The sequence below is a fragment of the Euprymna scolopes genome, chromosome 8 (assembly GCF_053919585.1).
Source record: "Euprymna scolopes isolate OS-2025 chromosome 8, ASM5391958v1, whole genome shotgun sequence".
Lineage (NCBI taxonomy): Eukaryota > Metazoa > Mollusca > Cephalopoda > Sepiida > Sepiolidae > Euprymna > Euprymna scolopes.
The window spans coordinates 42,893,149-42,918,201 of NC_136489.1; the positions used below are offsets into that span (position 1 = coordinate 42,893,149).

The 25,053-nt window shown below is 34.7% G+C and overlaps 2 protein-coding genes and 1 pseudogene across 2 annotated transcripts in view; 1 reads left to right on the forward strand and 2 right to left on the reverse strand.

Annotated features, from left to right (window-relative positions):
- Positions 1-10,882: 10,882 nt before the first annotated feature.
- On the reverse strand, positions 10,883-11,020 carry LOC145284176 (U2 spliceosomal RNA; annotated as a pseudogene).
- A 5,442-nt stretch (positions 11,021-16,462) lies between these two features.
- On the forward strand, positions 16,463-16,816 carry LOC145283861 (uncharacterized). Its single transcript, XM_080132970.1, has one exon. The coding sequence runs from the start codon at positions 16,463-16,465 to the stop codon at positions 16,814-16,816; it is 354 nt and encodes a 117-aa protein (XP_079989096.1).
- A 2,576-nt stretch (positions 16,817-19,392) lies between these two features.
- The window catches only part of LOC145283534 (DNA replication complex GINS protein SLD5-like), a 31,058-nt gene continuing 25,397 nt past the window's right edge, over positions 19,393-25,053 (reverse strand). Inside the window, exons 5-7 of the mRNA XM_080132405.1 lie at positions 24,425-24,513; positions 22,236-22,326; positions 19,393-19,541 (exon numbers count right to left, since the gene is read on the reverse strand). Coding sequence (XP_079988531.1) covers positions 19,445-19,541; positions 22,236-22,326; positions 24,425-24,513 — 277 coding nt within the window. The 3' untranslated portion in view covers positions 19,393-19,444. The remainder of the gene's footprint in view (positions 19,542-22,235; positions 22,327-24,424; positions 24,514-25,053) is intronic.

The following is a 25,053-nucleotide window of genomic DNA, read 5'->3' on the forward strand; positions in this document are numbered from 1 at the left end:
TCGGCGCAAGAGGGTCCGTGTGTGCCTGGCGTGCGGGGTGGTGGCTGATCCTGTGGTCGGGGCAGCGGAAGAAAGAGTTCCAAGATGGCGCCTGCCTGCTTTTATTAGAGACGGAATCTCGCAGGATCGCGCGAGATCTCGCGGGGATGCAAATTAGCTAGGCCATCTTGAGGAATAAAAATCGGTCCATTGGAGGTGCGAGGCAGTCGGGTTCTGACGTTCGTGGCGATCAGTACAGTGACCGTTGGGTTCCGTTTCTATTCGTGCAGTTAGCTAAGCTTTGTTAATTACCTTCGCGCCGTGGCTGTCATTGTTTGTTGGTTCGCTGTGTGTTGCCGTTGTTCTTCAATGAAACGCTTCGTCGCCCACAACGAGACTCCCCGTCTCCTACACGTTGGAAACTACACAAGATACTCTTACACATTAGTAGCGAGATATCTTCTGGAGCGGTAGAAGGATCCCACCATCTTTCCAGTGACCTTGGCAACAGACTTGATGTACGTGTTCCATTTCAGATCAGGAGTAAAGGTCAAAACCAGAAGCTTGTCAAAACATGGGGCCTCACCCAGACGAGAGCCATCCATCACAATTGATGCCAGATGGGGATCAGAGCGTTGATGATGTAAGGATAGGAGTTTGGTTTTGGATGCATTAAAGGTAACCAGCCACGTCTTCCCCCACTGAACCACGCGCTCGAGATCAGAGGAGAGAGAATCAGAGAGAACTTTGTCATTTACAGCCTTTGATGTGTTGCCGTAGATGGTCGTGTCATCAGCAAAGATGTCAACGAATAATTTAAGTATGTGTTTAGGGAGGTCATTGATGTAGATCAGAAAGAGAGTTGGGCCCAGGATTGACCCCTGAGGGACTCCAGCATTTATATTGCAGGCCTCCGATTTTTGTCCATCTACCACTACTCTTATGAGCCTATCAGAGAGAAATGATTTCATGATTGAGAAAACATTTCCAGTTATACCGTAGCTGGAAATCTTGTGAAGTAGACCCTTATGCCATACCTTGTCGAAGGCCTTTGATATGTCAAGAGCAATTGCCCTAGAAAGGAAGCCTTTGTCAAGAGATTCACTAATCCTGTGGGATATAACCGTCAGCACATCTGCGGTAGATCTTGCAGAACGGAAACCATATTGTGTGTCCTGCTGAGGTGGTAGACTATTTCTCTATTTAATATGGATTCCAGCAACTTAATCATAACACACAGGAGACTTATTGGCCTGTACTGAGAGGGAGATGACTTATCACCTGAATTCTTAAATACAGGGCAAACTGATGAGGTTTTCCAGTCTTCAGTTCGACATATGTCACAACATTAACTCTTTAACCCTTCTACACCTGCAGTGCTTGTTGAACTTTCTTTTCCCACGATTCAACTATCGTCATTCTGTCTGCTAGAGAAAAGTAGATATTAAACAGATAAATGGATATATAAACCCGATTCTGAATAATTATTTTCTAACCGGCTATCACATAACACTAATTCATGAATTGCTTGAAGTTATAGACGTCACCGTTACAGTCTGTAAAATTAACATTTTCAGTTTTCAGAGAGAACTATCATAATATTAGTGTGAACACTAGAGAAGCATATTTTTTTTTTTGTCATTTTTCATAGAAAGTGTACACGCATAAAATAATATATTAAAAATAACTTAACCTAACATATAAAGTTATGTTGTTGGAATTTCAAAGTCAGACCCAAATAGCATTTAAATTAACAAAAACTTTACTTCTGTCTAACCAATTTTCATTTGTTATTGATGTACCATGTTATTAGCAATATAATAATGTACTTTGCTACAATTTATTTGTAAAATTACTTTAAAAAATTAACAATGGATTTTGGTCAAAAAGCTGAAAAATAATATTCATGAAAGACTTGTAGTGGATTAGTTTATCGGTTATAGGTTGCATGTTCAATTACTTGAGGGCCAAAGTTTGTCGGTTGTAGATTCTACAGTGTAATAAAACAAACAATAAGGAAGAGCATGTTTTACGAGTACATTTAAAAAGAAAACAAAAGTGATGACTCTGAACTCAGTTTTCAAAATTGTTTAAGATCCAATCTGAAACATTGCCATTGTTTCAACACAAGTTTTTTTCATACTGTGTGTATGTGTATGTACGTGTTTCTTGCTTATACGTAACTTTGATAAATTCATACTGAATTAATTTTTTAGTTTTATAAATTGAATATTCATTGGAATAAAAAATAAAACAAGGAAAAACTAAAGCGGATATGAAAAACTTATTTTATTTTATTTTGTACATGGTAGTCACCACTTACCAAGCCCCGGGAGCCACTCAGGGATAAAGGTTATTGTGTGTACAGTAAAAACATTTTTTTTAATTAAAAAAAAATGTAAGAATCCTTGAATTTTTTTTTTTTAGCCTTCTACCCGAGTAACGTCAAGTAAATATAGCTAATTAGATATAAAGAAGTTGATCGCTGATGGTGAAAAGTCTGATTAGGATATTCATTACATATAAAAGAACTAGGTTTCTTGTTCTATTTTTTTAACAAAGTTATTACTTTTTAATAGAATTTTAAATGTTAATGACAAATAAATAAGTTTAAAAAAGAAAGAAAACTTTGTTCCAGAATAGGTTTTTAAAAACAATTTCCTGATGACTTCCAACTAAGTTTTCCAAATTGCTTAACATCCAATGAGAAATGTTGCTATTGTTTCAACATGTTCTTTACATATTTATTATTCAATACATTAAAAAAGAGAGAGGAATGGGCTGGGTGGAGGTGAAAAAGAGGTATGAGTGACAAATGTAAAAAACAGGGAAGAGTGAAAGGTGAGAGAGATATAAGTTTTGATATAAAGATGTTACATACACTTTTAAATCTCTTCTATTCTGCTTTTTAATATGCACCACTCCTAGTGGAAACGTTGGATAGCTCTGCTAGTTTATCATATAAGATAGGCGAAGGTGAAAAAGAGGTGAGGGGGAGGGGTAGACGAATGCGCAAAAATGAAGAAGACAGAAAGACAAACTAAGAGAGGTAAAGAGATAAAAGTTTTAAATGAAGATGTTACACACAATTTTTAACCTATTCTATTGTTTTTTTCATAACCACAGGCAATGCCATATAGTCTTGCTAGTTTATATATAAAGTTAGGTATGTATCTATGTTTATATAGTTATACTAGCAGGAGTATCCGGCATTACCCAAAGCAAAAATCTAACATATTTCTATAAAACTTCTAACTCTTTATCTCTATCTATCCATCTCTCTTTCTCCTACCTCCTCATCTTGTTTTTATCCTCTGCCCAGCCATTCCTCTCTTTGGACAAATTTCTTTTTATAGATTCCTCAAGGAATAAATAGACATAAGGGAAGTAACTATGATTAAAATAATCATAGTTACTTCCCTTTAGCTAATCTGAAAAACTTACTTCCCTTGATGAAATGTGCCAGTTTAAGGTTAAAGAATTAATATTTTTACTAAATTTTAGATATTATTCATCCAGGGCAATGCCATTCAAGAAACTACCACCTTGATTAGTGTTTATTTTGTAGTTTTGAACTTTTACTCAAACACACACACAGTGATATTTACATCTATGAACAAAAGGCTCCTAAAATTCATACTAGAATTGTCTGCAAGGACCTGTGGTGCATTGGATAGAGTACTTGGTAAATTCAGTTGTAAAAGGTTCAATCTTCAGTAAGGGCGACTCAAAAATATAATTGTAAATTACTTAGAACCTCTACCCAGTCATGGCCGATGAAACAAGAGTATGCTACCCCTGTTCTACTTGAAATTCCATGCAAATTCTCAAGTTTGACAAGATATACCTGAAGTAAGTTAGAGGTTACATCGACCGAAACATTGTGCAAATAACAATCAAAATGAGAACAGCAGTCTGAAGAATCCAAATATGAAAAAGTTTTTCCTGCCCTGGAAAATCAGCCATTAGCCAATTATTTAACTTGTTGACATTGGAATTTAGGAGAGAAACAATTGACTGATTAGCAAGCCAATCCAGATGTTTTCCATTCAAATTTAAGTCAAGGTACACTCTTTCTTTCAACTCGTGTAGTTTCTCGATACACGTACCTAGATTTTCAGGAATTAAAATCATATCCGGTACTTCTACATAAGAAAGACGTCCATCACTTAAGCAGAAGACTTGAAAAGTTTGCTAATTCTAAATCTCCAGTGATATAAGTCCTCATATTTGTTGTTAGGTTCTTTACAAAGATATTTCTCCAAAGGTCAGATTCCTTTAAACTTGCATTCAGAATGTTTTTCCTTGTTCCATTTTTTACAACACGCAAAATTTGATGGCAGTCCCCTGATAATAAAGTTGCAATACTGTCCATTGTTTTTTTTTGACACCCATAATATCCTGCAATGTTCAATCAATTGCTTCAAAAACAGTTTTATGAGCCATTGGGGCTTCAACAATTATTACTTTTGTGTCCCGTATTACTTTGCCTATATTAGAGTACCAAGTAAGAGAGCATGTAGGCTCATCCATTCTATATGTATTCAATGGCATGTCTTTTATCGTCTGTTAGAATTTGATATTGATCATTTACTCAAAATGCCAGCTCCTCCTGATTGTAATTTATCTCAGGTCTGTACTCACAACAAAGTTGCTCATTATCAATATGGGCTGGTATTGGCAAGCCATATGCTGTTAAGGCAAGTCCTCCCATCATGAGGACTTTGTTTTCTAAATAGCACAAAGCTTGATTGAAAATCAAATCTGAGACTGGAGCACTTAATCATTGCTACACCTTCGATGTTGTTCCAAATAATCATCTGAGAATGCCTCTTTGAAGGTTTCCCAAAGCTCTAGTGGATTACTTGGTGAACTTGCCATCAGGATTATTGCAAATAGGCACCTCATGTTTTCAGGTGATTGCGAAATCTTTGCTTCTTCCATGGCTAATTGTAAATAGTCATCATTCTCCAAAAGCCCTCTGGCAGGGCAAGCTTCTCTGAATGTCAAGCATATATTGCCATCAACAATTTTTAGATCTTGAAATGAAGTTGGTCCTCTCACGTCATTCAGTAGGTCGCAAAAAATAACACTCTCCAGCTCTTGGGTCTATTGTGTAAATCCTACCAATGGCCTGCGGCAATTCAGCATACTTCAATGTCTTTGTATCATCTTTGCAGAGTTGGAAAAAACCTGTCAAAGTTGTATGAAGTGGAGACCCAAGTGCAGTCTTTTTTCCTCATTAAAGAGGACTCTTTGCCCATTCTCTAGATGAACAGCCAAACCAACCACTGTTCATGTGTAGGATGCCCAAGAATTCGCCATGCTGCTTCTGATGATGACACATATTTCATGTTTTGATATTGGCTGATTTCATCAATCACCTGTGATTCATGATGATTGGCTTGTTCAGCATTTTGTAACTGATTCCTTGGATATATGTTTGATGCAATACTTGATTGAATTAATTGATGAACAAATTTCAACATTGATATAGCAGTTGAATTGTCATAACAAATATGGATTGTAAGGCATTACCCATTGATTGGTGATTTCTTGTTCAACTCGGTGGCCATTTTGCCCCATTTTTATCATGCCAATCTGACCTCGATCTTCCTCCTTCTATATTTAGGATAGGAATAAGAAAGATTTGGGAAATTCTTTAATACATTTCTTGTCTATCATACATGGAAAGGCTTCATTTAGGGGGCCACATGGTCCATGGATCATGTATTTTATGACCAGCTCATGCAGTTCTTTTTCTTCCTCTCTAGAAGGTATTTCTGCAGAAATTGCTAAATCATATTCTTCTCGTCTGAGTTTATGCTCTGGAACTATCCAGAAAAGAAAGTGTCCATGGGGTAAACCTCTTTTCTGATACTCAATGGTATACAACCATGCTTGCAAATTACCAAAAATTCTCTTTTTCATATTTTCCATGAATTTTTTAACTTTCAATCTGAATACTCATGCAGAAATATATGGTCGATCATGACTTTCTTGTCCAGCAACCAAATTTTCAACAATTTCTGGCCAGTGTCTATTACATGTCATAGTAATAAAATAATCTGCTCTGCCATAATGTCTCATAAAGGCCATTGCATCTGACCTTTTTTCATGAAGATACCGAGAACCACCAATATAGGTTACAGGAAGCACAATTCGACAACCTAATTAATTTGGATCTCCATTACCAGCAAGTAAACTATGAAGTAAATTTGAGTAATTTTCAGCACGGATACTTTGCTATTCTCTTCTCAAAAACTAATCTTTCAGTTTCTATTTTGCAGTATGCATCTACCTAGAAGAGTCACCTTCCAAACAAGAGATAATTCCTTCTCTACACATAATATGGAAAGAGTAAAACTTTAATTGCATGATTTTGCAACCATTTCTCCCTTGCAAATATATGTGGAAGCCATCTGTTCCATATGGAAAAAATAAAGGATACATCAAAGGATCATAGGATCGACGTAACTCTGAAATTCTCTTCTGTCCACCTTGTTTCAATTGAAAAACAATATGTTTTCTGTAGGCTTAGTTGACATTAAAATTGCAATTTCAGCACCACACGTTTTCCCTGGGGCCACTTCTTTTCCAGAATTGCAATTTTCTTGTTATTAATATTTGCTTGTCGTACTTGCTCTAGTGCTATCTTTAATATCTTTATATAATGGTTATTTTCATTTAACCAGACTGTAATTCTTTTTAACACTTCAGCATTCAAGTGTTGATGCGCTTCTCTCGTACTCAGTTGATCTTCATAAGTATCTAAAAAGTATACTTGGATATATCTTGCTGTTCCATCCTCAGGTAGTAGCAGTGATCCTAGTTGATGATAAATTTGACCTTGGATCTTTACAGATTGATTCCAACCGTGAACAGATGCATCTTTGTGACCAAAGCTGGTCATGGCAAAGAGAGTGTTATATTCCCTAATCCTTGACAAAAAATATTTGCTAAGTAGAAATTGCCCAGTAAACTGATCAGGCAGAGATGGAAGTGGATGTGGTGTAACTTTTCCATTTTCGCAACAAAGTCCTGGCAGTTCTCCTTTAAATTTTTTTGTACCACACTGACAAACTTGACACATTTGTCCTATTGCAGCCTTGTCACACGAGTTATTTTTGTCATAGAGTGATGCAGTACGTTTAACATTTTGAAGTTCGTGTTGTCTTAAATTTTTATATCTGTTTCTATCAACATTCAGATGCAATTGTCTCTCTTCCTGTAATTGGTTTTGTTTTGCAAACACATCCTGTTCATGCCTTCTTTAACTGTTAACAAAGGATTCATTTTGACAGGACTTTATTTGGTACTGTAGTTGTCTAGGTAGATGTTCTTCTCTTTCAGCTGAGTTCTCATTTTTGTGTTTGCCTTTGCAATGAGTCTCAGCCTCATCCTTTAAGCATGTGGAGAGTTGTTGAAATACTGTTACTTCTGTTGCACTTCATAATAAATGGAAGTCTGAGCACTTTATTGGCTTATTTTCATAAAAAAACAGTTATTCCCAAATTCAGTATATTTACATTTTTTTATCCATAGCACTCGGGTGCGTGTGTTTGTTTGAGCATAAAAAATGTAAATGAACAATACAAAATTGAACTTTTCTGGAGAAAAATAAATATACATCTATTTATATATAGAGATTATAAGGAAAAAAATTAGCAGTTATGATGTCAAAAAAAAAAAAAAAAAAGAAAAGAAAAATGTGAAGGAAAAAAACTGGTAAAAATCTAAATGACAAAATCTTTTTTTTTTGTTTTAAGTAAAGAATTGTAATTGGATTGGATAGTTTGTTTCTTTTAAATAAAAATGTAACCCTCTGATAAAAAAAAAAATCGATATAAGGAAATTGTTTTTAGTTTAAAAGAACAGATAAAAACACAAAAATGTAATCGCCCAAAGAAAGAAGTATGTGAAAACCTCTTCAACAAATATTTCAGTAGAAGGGATTCAAAATGAGTTATGGCTTATTGTGTTGTTAAAAGAACAAAAATAGCAAATAAGATGTCAAAAAAATGTGAAGAAAAAAAGAAAAACTGGTAAAACAATGTAAATGAAAGTTTGTTCTTTTTGTTTTTGTTTTAAATAAAAAACCGTAGTTGAATTGGATTGTTTATTTTAAAATAAAAGTCCACTGGACCACAACAATTGTGAAATCATGTTGGCAATTATTTTATTTAAACTCATTCCGAAAATAATGCTTGAAAGTCTAAAGAAAAAAATAAAATATTAAAAAAATAACAAAGTTAACGCCCAGGTGAAATAACTCAAACCAATTTGTAAAACAATGATGTCGGTAAAAATAAATTAAGTTAAATATATTATCAATATAAATTAAATTTAAATATCAAACTTAATAAAACACTTAAAACAATTCTCTCACTATAAACAATAACTTTCATACAGCTATTTAATAAAATCGATTTTGCTTAATGTAATAAGTGAGGTCACCTCTTAATCGTTTATTTTGCAAGAATCATACTATATATAGAAATGAATGGAATAGGGAAATAGTGGACCTTTTGTATATATTAATCAAATTGTGAACTAACAAACAAACAGACAGACAGGAATACGAATTTATATATATAGATTACAGCAGATAAATAATTGTATTTCTGTGCATCTGACAATCAGTTTAAGTTTGTGTACCTCTCTAAACAAGATTTTAACAGGATAATCAAAAACTAAGCCCTTTATCAGCCAAACAGGAAAGGAAGGGCTATAAGTTTGAAATCATGATTACTAAAGATTAAGTATTAAACTACAAGATAAAAAAAATATCACAGGATTACTGGGGCATGATTGACAAAACAGCAGTTATAAAAAACGAGTTACATAACACGTATAGCTAAAATAAGAATATTAAAGTGCATTAGTGAAAATGAAAGAGTAAAGAAATGTCTCTACAACAAAACTACTGACTTGCAACGGACTGTCCATCCTTAATAGATACCCATTGTGCTACGAGGTCAGGCAGTCTAAAGATATTGGCTTCCTAACTCAAAATGCACTTAACATTGATGTTATTGTTTCTTTTTTTCTTTTCCCGTTACAAAACTCATTCATGTTCTACAAAGTAAAAAAGAAAGAAAATAAATTAAATATTTGAAAATATAAAGAACTCGAAGCCTAAAAAATCTTTTCCCAAAATTACTGGATTTGTTATTAAAATAATCCAAAAAGGGTTGATATGCTGTAATACAAACCTACCTAATAGATATTCAGTCTCATTGCTTTTCAAATACTTCATGTTTTGAAATAAAAGATTCACCGCTTTTTGCTAATACATCCTGAGTCTCTATTTTTTTTTAACATACTTCATATTTTGAAAATAATTGAACGTTTCATTCATTGTCTTCCTTTAATACATCCTCATTCCGGTTACTTTTTAAAAATAAAAAATAATATAACTAAGAATATCTATTAGGTTGAGAAGAAAGTTATTGGAGAATTTAAAATTTTGATTTCAAATGATGTATTTTCAAATAAGCTTTTGATAAAATACCTTTACTTTATAAATCATTTTAAAGAGTGTTTATCGCCCTAATCATTTCAATTACAATCATTTTAAAAGTTACCTCTTCTTTTCAGAACGTTGAATACAGGATAGAAAAATAGCAAATCGCATAATTTTCTTTCAATTAAAGCTAGGCCGAAAAGCTACTACAGCTTGTGATATCAATAAAGCATCTGGTCCAGTAACCACTACTGAACACACAACACAATGGTGGTTCAAGAAATTTTGTGGTGGCAACGAGAATCTTAAAGATGATGAGCGTAGTGGTCGACCATTGGATGTTGACAAAGATCAATTAAGAGCCTTAATCGAAGCCAATCCATGCACAACTATTCGATAACTTATTCTGAATTAGATGTAACATATACAATGATTTCTAACCCCTTGAGAGAAATTAGAAAGGCAAAAAACTTGATAAATGAGTGCCTTACGAATTGAACGACAACCAAAAGAAACGCCGTTATGAAGTGGCATCTTCCCTTCTTTTATGCAACAAGAATGCCCATTTTTCGACCGGGTTATAACTTGTGATAAAAAGTGGGTTCTTTATGACAACTGTGATGCTCAGCTCAGTGGTTAGATGAAGACGAAGCTCCACAACACTTCCCAAAGCTAGAATTGCACCAAAGAAAGTCATGCTAACTTTGGTGGTCTGCAACTGGTCTCAACCATTAAAGTTTTTGGAATGCAGGTAAAACCATTACGATGAAGTACTGTCAACAAATAGATGAAATGTATCAGAAACTTCAACAACACTCAGCATTAGTCAACAGAAAATGTCCAATTCTCCTCCACGACAATGCCTGACCGCACGTTCCTAAACCAACCCTACAGAAGTTAAACAAATAGGGCTAAGAAACTGTTTCATCTACCATACTCTCACTTACCGACTACCACTTTTTCAAACATATCGACAACTTTATGCTTTAAAAATCAAAGCAATATCAAAAACGCTTTTAGTGATTTCATCGCCACCAGAACACAAGATTTCTATGTTACTGGCATAAATACACTTGTTTTGCATTGGTAAAATTGTGTTGATTCTGATTGTGCTTATTTTGATCAATAACTTTTTGTATGAGCCGAGATGTTCATCTGAATTTAAAAGCCGATAGCCATTAGTCGCGTGCTCTCATGTAATGAATGAACGCGTGAATGTAAGATTGACATGAAATTCTTAAAGATAAATTAAAATGACCGAAAAATGGGTTGAAATGACTTAAATAAATAAAAAGTAAATGACTTAGAATGACTTTAATGAACTTAAGGATGAATTGAATGACCTTAAGAATGACTTGAATGCTTAAAAAATAACTGGAATCCTTCAAAAACAACTTGAATGATCTGGAGAATGGCTTTGAGACTGACTGGTTGTAAAGTGGGTGATCGTTTTACATTAAATTAATACAGAAAAGTTATCCCTCACTTTATATCACAAAGTTACAAACATAAGTACAGCATGTAGTAAGAACAGATACTACACTTTGATCTTGGCCAAAAGGCCAAGAAAAGGGTATTTATTTGCTCCCTCACCAAGCAAATTAGGCACAAGGCCGATTTTTAATGTGAGGAGTGAAGGGGAAATGGGGGCCAACTCCCCGGGGAGTAAGGGAGCTGGATAGTGACAATTGGTATGAAGGGTTGACCTTACATTGACCAAGGTCTTATATGTGGGGCTGTCCCCACATATGGTCTTTGCTTGTAGTATCTGTCGGAATCTTGGCCAAAAGGCCAAGAAAAGCTTAAAAAGCTAAGAACAGCATCTATTAACAACAGACCTTTGATCTTAACCAAAAAGGCCAAGCACAAAAGTGTTATGGACAGACCGACCGACGGAGTGACTTATAGTCGCTTGCACACGACTACAAACCGCTAGAACTTTCTTGTGAAGCTGATAGCATTTACCAATCCGTGATTTCCACAAAGTTACTCGGGTGTGCCCTACAGATGATGGGAATAATCGGAAACAGCCGATTGCAATGCGATGAATGCTTAGGCCGATCTCAATGGTAGAAACGAATAACCAATGAGGAAGTGATATCAAATGCTCTGCCGGGTTTTAGTCAATAAGAATGTAAGCAGACTTATCTTTTTTATGTAAATTGGAAGAAAATTAAATTAAAAATTAAAGTAAATCATTCAGAAACAAAATGAAAAGCAATGGAAAACAATTTTACTAATTTATCGTTGTTGAAGAGAAAGGAAATATTTCCTGGTCTCTAACAGATTCTTCCCTCAGCCACCAAACAGTAACATAAAAAAAAATTAAAAAAAAAAAAGCTTTCCTTACATTTTTTTTGTTTTCATGCACACAAAAAAGTAACTACACAAAAAACTTCCTTTCTTCTTAAGAAACAAAATAAAATTGAAATAAAACATTCATACCCCCCTTCCAATTTTTTCTTATAAACAAAGAATTAAATATGTCTTCATTAGACTTATCGTAGATTCAAGTTTTTTTTTTTATTTCCATGTTTTTCTGTTTATCATTATCATTCGCTTGTAGTGGTTTAACAATCAAGGAAGGCTAGACCGTCCGTTTCTGATTATTCTTATCTGCTGGGCACAACTCAGTAACTTGGTGGAAATTGTGGGTCGGTAAATGCAGAAGTACCCTCTTTTCTGAGGGGGTGAATTTGCTGTAGGCTCCTTCATTCATGTATGAGTACGGATTCATCCAGAGTACGCCTTTTTGAGATTTGCTCCACATAAAAAAAACAAAACATGACTAACTTTATCCGTGTTGGGAGGCCTCATTGGCATTACTTCTTCATTTCCCGGAAGAAATGGGTTTATTGGCTGTTAGGTCAGGCTCCTTCTTTCATGAGGAAGTGCAGACAGGACTATACAAGAATTATTTTCCACATTCAGTGTGCCCCTTTTAAGGGAGCTGGATTTCTCCACATTAAAAACAACCTTACAGGATCAGTTTCTCTTTCTTTTAAGAACTCTTACATTATTGGTTAACAGAAATATATATGAAAATAAAAACAGGTATGATATGATGATGTTATGGAAAAAAAAGGAAGAAAAATCCTGTGACCTTTTTAAGAAATTTTCAATGTTTCATCCCCGTTTCTGGGAGATTTCCTCAGGAATGAGATAATTGAGGAAATAAAATATACCAAGATGAAAGGAAAACTCTATGAAAAGTGAGATATTTATATATACATTTTTTATGTACAACTAGGGAAAGTGATTAAAAATGTATGGAAACAAAACTAATCGGGTTTCAAATCCATGTTATGCTCTTTGATCACTAAATTGCTTACGATAGGGGATAGATTATAAAACCCATTTCTTTGTTTGATCGTATTGGAAATCATTTAGTGTTGATTCAAGTCTTTGTAGGAGTTTACCATGAGTAAATTTAACTGTTTTGGCCTTTGTGAAACTAAAGGAGTGGTTTTGGTGTAAAACAGTGTGATTCCATACTAAATTCCTGATTCCAATTCTTTATAAATCTTTAAACTATGAAATTACCATCTTTACCTAATTACCATAAAAACACACGTTATATGTGCAGATATTTTCTCAAGTGTAGAAATACGTGTAGGGGTAGAATTTAGTGGTGGTTTAAAATCCATAAATATGTATCATTTTATCAATGATAAAATGATACATATTATCAGCAGTGAAAGTTTTTTTTTAAACAAAATCAAATAAAAAAGACACTTAAAAGAATCGTTTTTGGCATCAGAAAATAGGCACATTATTTACTGATGCCAATACCTCCAAAAGTTCTGATTTTTTCAATTCCAGATTCTGATTAATCGTCCCAAAACTAATATATATATATGTATATATATATATATATATATCATCATCAGATATGAAAAACTAAATTTCTAAAATTTTATATTTTAATAATAAATCTAAAAAAGCGAGTATGAACACTGGCGAAGCATATTTTTTAAGCAAGCATTTTGTGTGATTAAAATATATAAATGTTCATATTTTTTTATGAGATATATGCAAAAAGCATTTAACGCAGGACAGTTGTAATTGTGAAGCAGAATTGTGCAATCCTCAGTCACACCTCTCCTTAATCGGCACTGCTTGATCTCATTGGCAATGAAAAATATAAACTGACTGGAAACAATGTAGAGATAAGCGAAGAGCATGTACACCATCAGGCATTCCCAAATTGTCACTCATTTTAATACTTACCAAACTCTTTGTCAATTATATATTCATAATTATGCCTTCTAAAAATCCATACATTTAGCTCCTTACATCAAGTGGTGTCATGTTTTGTCTGGAGCGACTTCTATAAAAAATGTTCATATCTCATATTTTTCATTAGATATGCTAAAAAGTAAGAAGAACACAGGACAATGAAATAGACATGACCGCACTCAGTAGAACCATTTTTTACTCTTTCATTTTTTGATCATGCATTATCTCATAACTATGAACCTGGGCTGTTTTATTATTTATCTAGTTTTATTTTTAAAATTAGTGAAGAATTGTATAATCCCCAATATCCATCTTGGGAAAATGGATTTCACTTTTGGCAGCCTTGTAACTCGCTTCCCTTATTTTGTCCTCGTATTTCATGAGTGATGTTTCTGACAGAGAGGAAAGAATTGCTGTTTTCTGGGTCACAATCTATTCCATCTAACACTTATTGTTGGCAAGTTTTTGACCTTGAAGTAGTATTTTTTTTAAAGCTCCTTACATCAAGTGGCTTCATGACTTGTCTGGAATGATTTATATAAAAAATGTTGACTTACTAATGGAGTACAAAATATATTGTTTGATTTTGAATAATGAGTTAAAAAGAAAAAGAAAAAAAGAAAGAAAGGTTCAAGAACTTCTAATATCATATAAGAACATCAGATCAAAGGTGCTGATTCCAAATCCGAAATTAGTTTGGCCCTTAGATCAACTGTTTAACTGATGTCGCAACACAACTTGGGGCAAAAGTGTATCAAAAACTACTTTCACTCTCTTTTCCTCTCTCTCTCTCTTTCTTGTTTGCACAACCCATTCCTCTCTCTGGACACACACGCACGCACACACAATTCTCCTTTACATAAATTCCTGAACGAATAAGTCTGTAGTAGTACATACAATAGTTGAAAAATCAATCTTCCCCCCTGAAAAAAAAAAAAAATCTGGATAAATTGGTCCCCAAAAGAAGAGATAATTATTTTTTTAATTTTAGATATCATTTATCTGGGTTAAAAATATATTAACTTGTGGGAGTTTATTTTGTAGTTTTTGACTTTTAGCTTGACACACAGACAACTTTAGGATGATACAGCTTTTAAGATTTAGGGTACTTGTCCAGAATTCCCCCATAATGAAAAACGAAAATACAGACAAATCTGTATAATCTACTTATCTGTGTCGAAACAAAAATATCATATTCCAAATGAAATAGTTTTATTTTTATAAAGAAAATCGTTTTTAAGCAAGCAATGGGAATTTGTAGGCATTACAGCATAAATCTAATAATTTTAAAATTATTGTTGAGTTATCTCCCTTGTTGAAAATTTTTTTCAAAATGGCAGACACGACAGTCACTTTTGGGATACTCATAAAACATGACTTTCTTGTTTAAAAATAAAACTACTTGATCAATTTACATGACTTTTGGAACATGAGATTTTCATTTACACAAGAAGGAACATCATAGTTTTACTCTATTTTTGTTTTTTAATATATGAGGGAAATTCTGGAAAAGATATTTTTTTAAAAATTTAGATATTTATGTGGGTTAAAACCATACTAACTATATGGGTGTTTACTTTGTAGTTTTTGACTTTTAGCTGAACACCCACACATACACAACTTTCTTTTACATAATAGTGACATACCTTTAATTTTTTTGCTAATTTATATGCTCAGCATGAATGCAGATCTAATGCTATTCTACCCGCTTCTCATGATTCTTGGGTGGCTCTACATTTGTTACTTTAGAAGCTTCGAAATTCGCATCTCAAAAGAATGGGCTACATTGGATAAGCAACGGTCAGTATGGACTTCAAGGCTAACTGACAAACTGAAAAGGCAGTTCTGTCCTTGTTTACGGTGCTACAACCTGGACACTCACCAAGAGATTGAAAAGAAAGCTAGGTGGCACATACAACTGTAGTTAACGAACAAGACAATCCACGCCGCTGCTCTCCAGGTACTGGGTCCTAAAACCAGAAACCATCAGGACTGGTTTGATGAGAATGATGCGGAGATACAGAATCTGCTAACAGAGAAGCACTGGCTCTTCAAGATCCACCAAAATGACCCAGACTCCACTTCAAAGAAAGACGCCTACTGTGGTAAGCGAAGTGAAGTCCAGAAAAAACTGCGCATCATGCAAGATACCTGGCTCAGTAACAAAGCCGACGAGATCCAAGGCTACGCCGATAGGCACGACATGAAGCGTTTCTATGAGTCCTTGAAGTGTGTCTATGGACCAACGAAATCAGGCACATCTCCCCTGCTTGGTGCAGATGGTTCACTCATCACCAAGAAAAATGAAATCCTCGAGAGATGGGCTGAACACTTTGACAGTGTCCTGAATCGTCCTTCAGACATCAATGATGAAGCCATTCAACAGCTACCTCAAGTGCCAATCAACCATGCCCTTGACACACCACCCACAGAGGAGGAGGTTGTAACAGCTACCAGGCAAATGTCGACTGGCAAGGCACCTGGCTCCGACGCCATCACAGCCGAAGTATTCAAGTCTGGTGGTCGCTATCTCATCCTCAAACAAACAGAACTGTTCCAAGAGTTGCGGCAAAGCAAAACTCTACCTCAAGACTTCAAAGACGCAACAATTGTTCACATCTACAAAAGGAAGGGCAACAGTCTTGCGATAATCACCGAGGTATCTCTCTCCTCTCAATCGCAGGCAAAATACTAGCTTGTGTTCTTCTAAAACACCTGGAACAGGGTCACCTTCCAGAAAGCCAATGTGGTTTTCGCACAGGTCGTGGAACCATCGATATGATATTTGCCACTCGCCAACTCCAAGAGAAATGCAAAGAACAATATCAAGACCTCTACATGACTTTCGTTGATCTCACGAAGGCTTTTGACTCAGTGAGCAGGGAAGGCCTGTGGAAGATCATATCAAAGTTTGGTTGCCCGGACAAGTTCGTGAATATTGTAAAACAGTTCCATGACGGCATGATGGCACGAGTAACTGATGACGGTGACATCTCAGCTCCTTTCCCGGTAACCAACGGCGTAAAACAAGATTGCGTGCTAGCACCACCGCTTTTCAGCAGGATTTTTTTCAGCATGATGTTTTCAGCAATGCTGACTGATGCCTTTAGGGAAGTTACTCCTGGCATCTAAATCCGGTACCGGTGTGATGGGAAGCTCTTCAATCTCCGCCGTTTACAAGCTGTCAGTAAAGTCAAAGAAACAGTAATCAGAGACCTCCTTTTTTGCTGACGACTGTGCTCTCAATGCCACCAAAGAGCATGAAATGCAACTGGAAGTGGACAAATATTCTTCAGCGTGTGAGAACTTTGGTCTTACAATAAGTATGAGCAAGATAGAAGTCATGCACCAGCCTGCTCCTGGCAACACGTACCAGGAACCGAACATCCAAGTAAATGGTCAGAGCTTGAAAGCAGTAGACCATTTCACTTACCTTGGCAGTACACTCTCTCATGCTGCCAACATCGACATTGAAATCACCAACCGCACTGCCAAGGCCAGCAGCTCCTTCGGCAGACTAAGGAAAACAGTCTGGGAACGAAGAGGAATTCAGCAGTATACAAAGGTCAAAGTGTACAAAGCAGTGGTCCTGACATCTCTTCTATATGGTTGTGAAACGTAGGTCCTCTACAGACGTCATGAAAAACAACTAAACCACTTCCATCTTCGATGTCTTTGGAACATCTTGAACATTCGCTGGCAAGACAAGATTCCAGACACTGATGTTCTCGAGAGGTCCAAGCTCCCAAGCATCATCACTATGATCCGCAAAGCGCAAACCTGCTGGGTAGGCCACGTGTATCGGATGACAGACTCGCGCATACCAAAACAACTGCTCTATGGTGAACACGAGGGCTCTCTGCTTGCGGAGGCAAGACGAACTGAATCTGCAAAAGAGAAGCGCGCTGCGCGAAAAGCCCGAGATGCTGAAGTGGCCGTCTTCACCCACTGGTGTCCAACATGTGGAAGGGCTTCCGCGCCCGGATTGGACTGATCAGCCACCTGCGGACACGCAACTAGTCTATGGTCATAATAGACTCCGACTGACGAACACACACCCACAGTTAACGAACAGTGTTAAATATATCTTTGTAACATCATCCCAGGATGCAGCAACTTTACAGTAACCTACCTGCCACACCTACTACCATCAAGGAGCGACGTCTACGATTTGCTGGTCACTTCCAGAGGAGCAAGCAAGAGCTGGTGAGAAATATATTGCTGTGGACTTCACAGCGTGGTGCACGAACATGTACATTCAGCAAATTGCACATGACACCAGCTGTGATTCTAAGGCGGCTGATAGAAGACAGGGAAATTTGGAAAGAGAGAGAGAGAGAGAGAGTTACAAGGAGTCTGATCAGATAGACAGACAGAACTTCAAGTGTAGTTTCATTAAGGATTTTGTTGACTATTTTTTTTTGTTTTACCATCGAGGACTTGTAGGCAGCAGCATGCAGTGATCTAGTGATACATCGAGTCAACTCCTTGATTTTATGGTCCAAAAGTCCTAGTACTGAGAAATACGAGAACGAGAGGCTCCTCTCTACACACCAGCCCTCAAGCTTATATCTGTGTGATAGTATGGAATCCCTCCTCCAAATAAAAAACAAAATGAGGAAAAAAATGGTGCTTCTATAATATAATAATGGAAAAATATTGAATTTCAAGTACAACAAATGGTATCTATGTAATTGTCATATCCCAAAATTACAGAAAACAATGAGGTAGGAAAATAATTATTAATGAAAAACTGCTTTCGATAAAGTTTATATGTGGAATAAAATTTGTCCAGCATTTTGAATTATGATCATCATGTGACATAAGCAACAGAACTTAATTATCTCCCCTGTCAACTCATCTCCTTTATAGTAAATGAAAGAGTAATTTTGCTTCCTTTCACAAATTTCTTTTTTCATAATAATTATTTTCCTACTTCATTGTTTTTCATAATTTTTGGATATGTTACTATTTGAAACCTGACAATTACGTCGGTACCATTTGTTTTACTTGAAATTCAATATTTTTTTTGTTATTATGATATAGAAGTGCCGGAAAAATTGCAACAAGAGGAAATACATTTATCAGCAGAATGATGTTATAGGAAGTAAGGTTAGTAGAAAGACAATGGAGAGGAAGTTGTTCGCCAAGGTACACAAAAGAAAGCTTAAATAGGAATGTTAATCAAGGTGTGACAAACAAAAGAACAGACATAAAGTGTGGCAGTAACTGGGACATAGAGGTTGATATACTTAGAGTTAAGGTTTGTGACAATTTACGAACAGTCTTGAGTTTGGGGCAGTTGAAAGCAAGTTGTAACTTGGACTAGATCGAGTTTTAAGAGATCGCGATGAACTGATGTCAGCTGATGGCAAAGAGACCTTGACAGACGACTAATATGTGAGTATTAGTCCTTAAAGAGACGTTCCCGCGATATATTCACACAGCAACTGATATCTACGAAATGTGTTCAAATTTGAGTTGTTGTTGATTTTTTTATACTTGTAAGCCACTGTGCTTGCTCCCTCGGCACTCGCCAATGTGAGAGATGATGAGAGCCAGAATAAAAGAGGAAAGAGAAGACCATGGAAAGAGCGTGTGGGATCGGCGATTGTTGTCGGGCTGGGAAGCACATCGTTGCACCTCTCTATGCCATGTTTATTTTAAATATACCAAGTATATTTTCTTTGCCTATGGTGGACAAACACTTTATTTTATTTGTATAGATTTAATGAAAATGAAAACAAAATATACAAAGTATCAGATGAGACTGAGTTTAGAGGAAGAAATTAAATGTCTTATCGGCTGATAACGAACAATATGTTGCTCATCGCTTTGAAAGTCAATTGTCTCCTCCCTGTAATAATAAAAAAAAACAAAAAAAAACACATCAGCATAAGAATAGAATAGAGAAAAAGTTTTTAGTGCTTATTTAGACTTGCACCTATAATGAAAATCTAATTTATAAAACTCATTATATCAGTCTGTCTATCTCCATATTTTCAAACTATCTCTTCCAAAACTAAAAGTTGCACAGTGGCGCTAGGGGCCTAAAATGATTGGATTTTTATAGGCTGTTCTTTTATGGGTTTAAGCCAGTTAAAATAGTTTTAAGGGGTCAAAATTGCAAAAAATTTGTTATACATTTTGTACATTCATCTCACTATATTTTTAATCAGTTCATGCACGTGTCATGTTGGTACAATGATAAAACGTCACCAGTTTTGAATGCTATAGTTTGGCTTTCAGTTTTAATTCTAGCTGATGACTCCCAAATACTTTTTTCTTTTACTTTTGAAATCACGACTATAATAATATATACAAAATCTAGATGAATTAAAATATCATATTCAAGCGTATGTTACAACCAGGTAAAGCCCCCCCCCTCAAAAAACTTAAAATCAAGAAAATGCAGAAAAGTCTTTCTAATGTACACACCTGTAATGGAACGAAGATGGTATATTCCAAAAACCATGTAATTTGATCAAGTAAATTTTATGCTATGCTAAATGTGAGAGAAACCAGTATATTTAATTGAATTCAAAATTCAGTACTGGTTACCTCCCCTTAAAACCTCCCCCAGAAGGAACCGTTTATCACTAGCTGCTAAAAATCATAAAATTTGATTTTCTTAAATAAATGAAAAAAAAAATAACTTAATTTTTGTGATTTTTGGAATATAACATTTTCATGTTGTGACAAGCATGAAGGTTTTTTTCTTGATTTTTTCTTTCCAAAGTAAGTGGAAGTTGTCAAGTTTTTTTGGGGGTCTATTCAGTTATAGCCAGTTCTTCCACTTTTTTCTCTTACGCTCATATCTCCCCTGTGCACATACTCTTTTTTATTACGTTTTTCTGATTGTTTTTTTTTTTTATTTAATAATTGTTGAATAGTTTTTTCTGTCTTATTTTAATTAAGAATTATTGAAATTACCTTTTTTTTAAAAGAATTATTGAAAACGCTGTTTCTTTTTTAAAGAATTATTGAAAGTACATCTTAAAATTTTAATTAAAAACTGCTGAAATTGTTTTTTTTTTTAAAGAATTATTGGAAATAATATCCTTTTCTTATATTTCATTTCAATAAATCGCTTCACAATTAGAAATATTGAAGAGCAATAAAAGTGAAGGAACTGATTTGCCTTGTCACCATTTCCAGTAGCAGGCACGCTGGAAGTTAGGAAGTATGTTAGCTGACTATTACCTATTCACCTTCATATGTATTCATATATTAATTGTAGTCTCAATGAAATAGTATTTCAGTATTTTGTTTTAAATTTTAACTTTGAGAACTTGTGGGCAGCAGCATGCAGAGGTCTGATGATGCTTAGGGTCAACTCCTTGACAGTATGCCTCAAAGACTCAAATATAAAGTCTATTACTGAGAATTATTATGACAAAGGGAATATAAATATTAGGTGCCTGGAGGACACTGCCTCCTCATAAATCTGCATTCCACTGATCGCAAGGAAGATAACTGCTAGCTGAAAACAGCATCTGATGACTTATATTTAAAGAGACCATTCGTATTTTCTTTAACGTCCATTATATATGCTGGCATGTGTTAGACGGCTTAAAAAAACCGAAAAACAAGAAGAAACATATCGACATAAACATACAAGTTAATTTGTGCCCAAATTTTTGTTAGGGAGAAGTTTTATTTTTATTATTATTATTTTTTTTTTTTAGAACACGTCCATTTGTATATTTTGGTTCTTGTTCAGAATTCACTCTCTATATAAAAAAAAAACAAAATAAAGAAAAATCTGTATGATGTATGTAACTATGACAGAACGAAAATATCTTAATGCAAAAAAAATCTAAATTAATCAAGGAGATTTACTTTTAAATAAAAAATAAAATTTTACAAACATCGAAGGAGTATCTGTCTAGAAAAAAAAAACAAAAACAAAAAACAAGGGAGGTAACTCAACAATAATTCATTATCAAGGCCAAGAGGCCACTCAAGGATAAGGGTTAAAGATTGTACAGTAGAAATTGGACAATATAGTAATCATTAGTAATGAAAATTTGGTAAATTTGATAACTTATATGGAATGGCTCATCAAGAACTTATTTACGTTAGACTTGAAGACAACCATATTGTAGTCAGCCGGAAAGCAGGAAAACGGAAGACAATTCCACAGGCGTGCAGTTCTAAGAAAGAAGCTTTGTTCATGGAATCTACGTTTAGGTTTAGGCACAGATAAAGATATTTACTAGATTTATATTGTAATGCCTATAAATTCCAATAATTTGCTTAAAAATTATTTTCTTTATAAAAGTAAAACTTTTTTATCAATGTAGGTGATTTTTGGAATTGATATTTTCGTTTCATCATGGCTATGTAGATCATAGATTTTTCTTTATTTTTGTTTTATATTAAACAAAAATAAAGAAAAATCGATGATCTACATAGCCATGATGAAACGAAAATATCAATTTCAAAAATTCTGGACAAGAAGCCAGAACTGTTTTCAAAAGTCAAGAGTTATATTTACCTTATCTGTTGTAAATAATGAATGCTGTTAGAATATCAAAAAGAAAATTACCCGGTTTCTGTTGTCTCCTCATCAATCACAACACTCTCAGTGTCTTCGTTTACTCGGAAGAAAACATAGCAATCCAAATTTGGTTTGTTTCCTACAAAAGTAAAAAGACTTCACTAGCAAATTTATTATTACAGCCAAACACTATGTTGAAAGTCATTTTCAGTTGTGAAAGGGATTGCCTCATATGCTTTTGTATGATGCAATACTACTGTACTGTAATGAATGGCGCCCAACATAGGCGGGTTGAACTGGCTTCCTTCATAGGAGAAAGTTTCATGAGAATATGAAATTCACAAGCAGTCCGCAGTTGCATGCATATTCCCGTTAGGGGAGATGACAACATTAGGTTTTTTCAGCTCTTGCATACAACGCCTGTTTTCCTAAAATGGTCACCTATCTGGTACTGATGCAAGGATTTGGTTTATTTTATTTTATGGCATATCAACCATCTGTATGTTATTTAATGTTGAATAAAGTGGTCAAATACAATTCTAGGATAGAATAATTATTTATATTCATGGAATACATTGCTCTTTTAGAATAACCACACCCAAGCGGGGCGAAAAACTCTGACAATCGCTCAAATCAGTTTTCTGTTATTTGGAATGAAATACAATTCCATATTATTTATATTCCTAAAAGACATTGCTCTTAGAAAACCAACCAAGGTTGGCAGTAAAGTTAGTCAAAGTGAATTCATTGAACCAAGCCGAAAAGCTTACCAGATATTAATACTGGCAGGATGCCAATACCAGACTTATGCGATTGCTTAATCAACACCATTAAAGAAAATTGCTGTCAATGCTGAAGAGAGACGGGTTCACATTCATGATGCTATTTACAACAGCACGGTGACAACCTTTGGCAGAAGAGAGAGACGGAGGGGTGGGGTGGAGGTTGGGCTTAGACTAGTTTGAAGCAGGCACTTCTGAATTAGAGCCAGCAATCAATGTCAAAAGAAAAGCCTCCATTAATTACAAGAAGAAGCCATTTGAGAAGGCAAACATAAGAAGGCTAAGAATAATTCTTAATAAAATCGCTCGACATTGTACCAATGATTACTGGCTAAACCTCTGCTGACTGTGGTGACATTTGTGGCATGTACGATTGGCTTGAAGAAGGCCTGTGATCCAAGCTTAAGATAGTACCCTTGAGATCAACTACCAGATCACACCACATAGATGGAGAAGTGGGCTGAGCACTATCAAGAACTTTACTTGGTAGAAAACATTGTCATAGATGCAGCTACTAAGAGCATGAGCAGCGTTCCCTCATCTAGAGCAAAACTAAACAAAGTCATTGACTTTCAAATCTGCAGGAAAGCTCCAGAAAAAGATGGCATGCCACCTGAAATCATCAAGGTGGAAGAGAAAACAGCCCTGTTTCACCATCTACTGCAGCAATGCTAGGAAGAAGAAAAAGTGCTTTACAATTCTCACTATATATAAAAAAACAAAAATAAAAGAAAAATCTGTATGATGTATGTACCCGTGACAAAATGAAAATATCATATTCCAAAAAACATAAATTTATCAAGTAGTTTTATCTTTATAAAAAAAAATCATTTGTAAGTGATTAATGGGAATTTGTAATCATTACAACATAAATTATTAAGTTATGTCCCCTTTTTCTTTTTTAATGATTGTTTTCAAAATGGCAGACAAGACAGCTGCTCTTCTGTTACACATAAAATTTGATTTTTTTTATTTAAAAATTAAACTAATTGATCAATTTACATGATTTTTGGGATATGATATTTTTGTTTTTTCATCATATTCATTTTTGTTTTTTAATATAGGGGGAGTTCTGGACAAGATCTGAATAACTTTTATAAAGTTTTGCAAAGACTAATGTTATAATACACTCGCATATGCTCAAAATTGTCGTCCATGCAAATCAAAGAAGTGAATATGACTGAAAAATTTCCTACTTTTCTAGCAACCACTATGTATAAATTGTGATTAAAAAAAGAATTTAAGCTAAATTTAAAAAAAAATGCCTAAAACAATGTTTAAGTCAAAACTGCTTCACATAAAGCCAAGTTAAGCAAGTTTGCCCCTTAAAAAAAGGGGGGGAAACAACACTTTTTTGATTTCATATCTACTATAATACAGAATGAATCTGTAGGTTTGATCAACAATTCTGAACATTTTAATGATTTAATAGAAAAAAAAGATGACGTTTCTTACCAGCTAAATTCTCATTTAGCGTTTGTAATATTGATGGCATGTGTTGCATTGCTAATTCTGTCAAATGTTTTTCGACGCTTGAATGAAATCTGAAAAAAAAAAACAAAAAAAAACAAAACAAAAAAAACATTGAAAATGATAAAGAAAACAGAAAAGGCCTAATTTGTATTTTTTGTATTATAGACATTTTTAATTATTTCGGACTACTGTTCTCATTTTGAACATTTGCACAATGTAACCTTATACCTTCTTTGGGTATCTCTTGTTGAACTCAGGAATCTTTAAGAATCTTGGGAATCTCCCTATCAAACATGAGAATCAGAACGGAACGCTTTATTTAATCCACAGGAGTAGCATGCTCTCGTTCCATGATCAGGAAGAAGTCTTAAGCAATAGGCAGAAAAGTGTCCCTTACAACTTAATTTTACCTAGTACTTTAGCCGTTACGCCACAGGTCCTCGTGGAGCATTTCTGTTTTTAGATACACAATTTTTACTACTTATCACCATAGATCAATACTTATTTCTATATTATATGTATACTACATAGCTCTACTCATGTATTGAGCACTGCTGAAGTAAATATTGAAATTTGATACATCAAATATTATTTCTCATAATATAATCTGT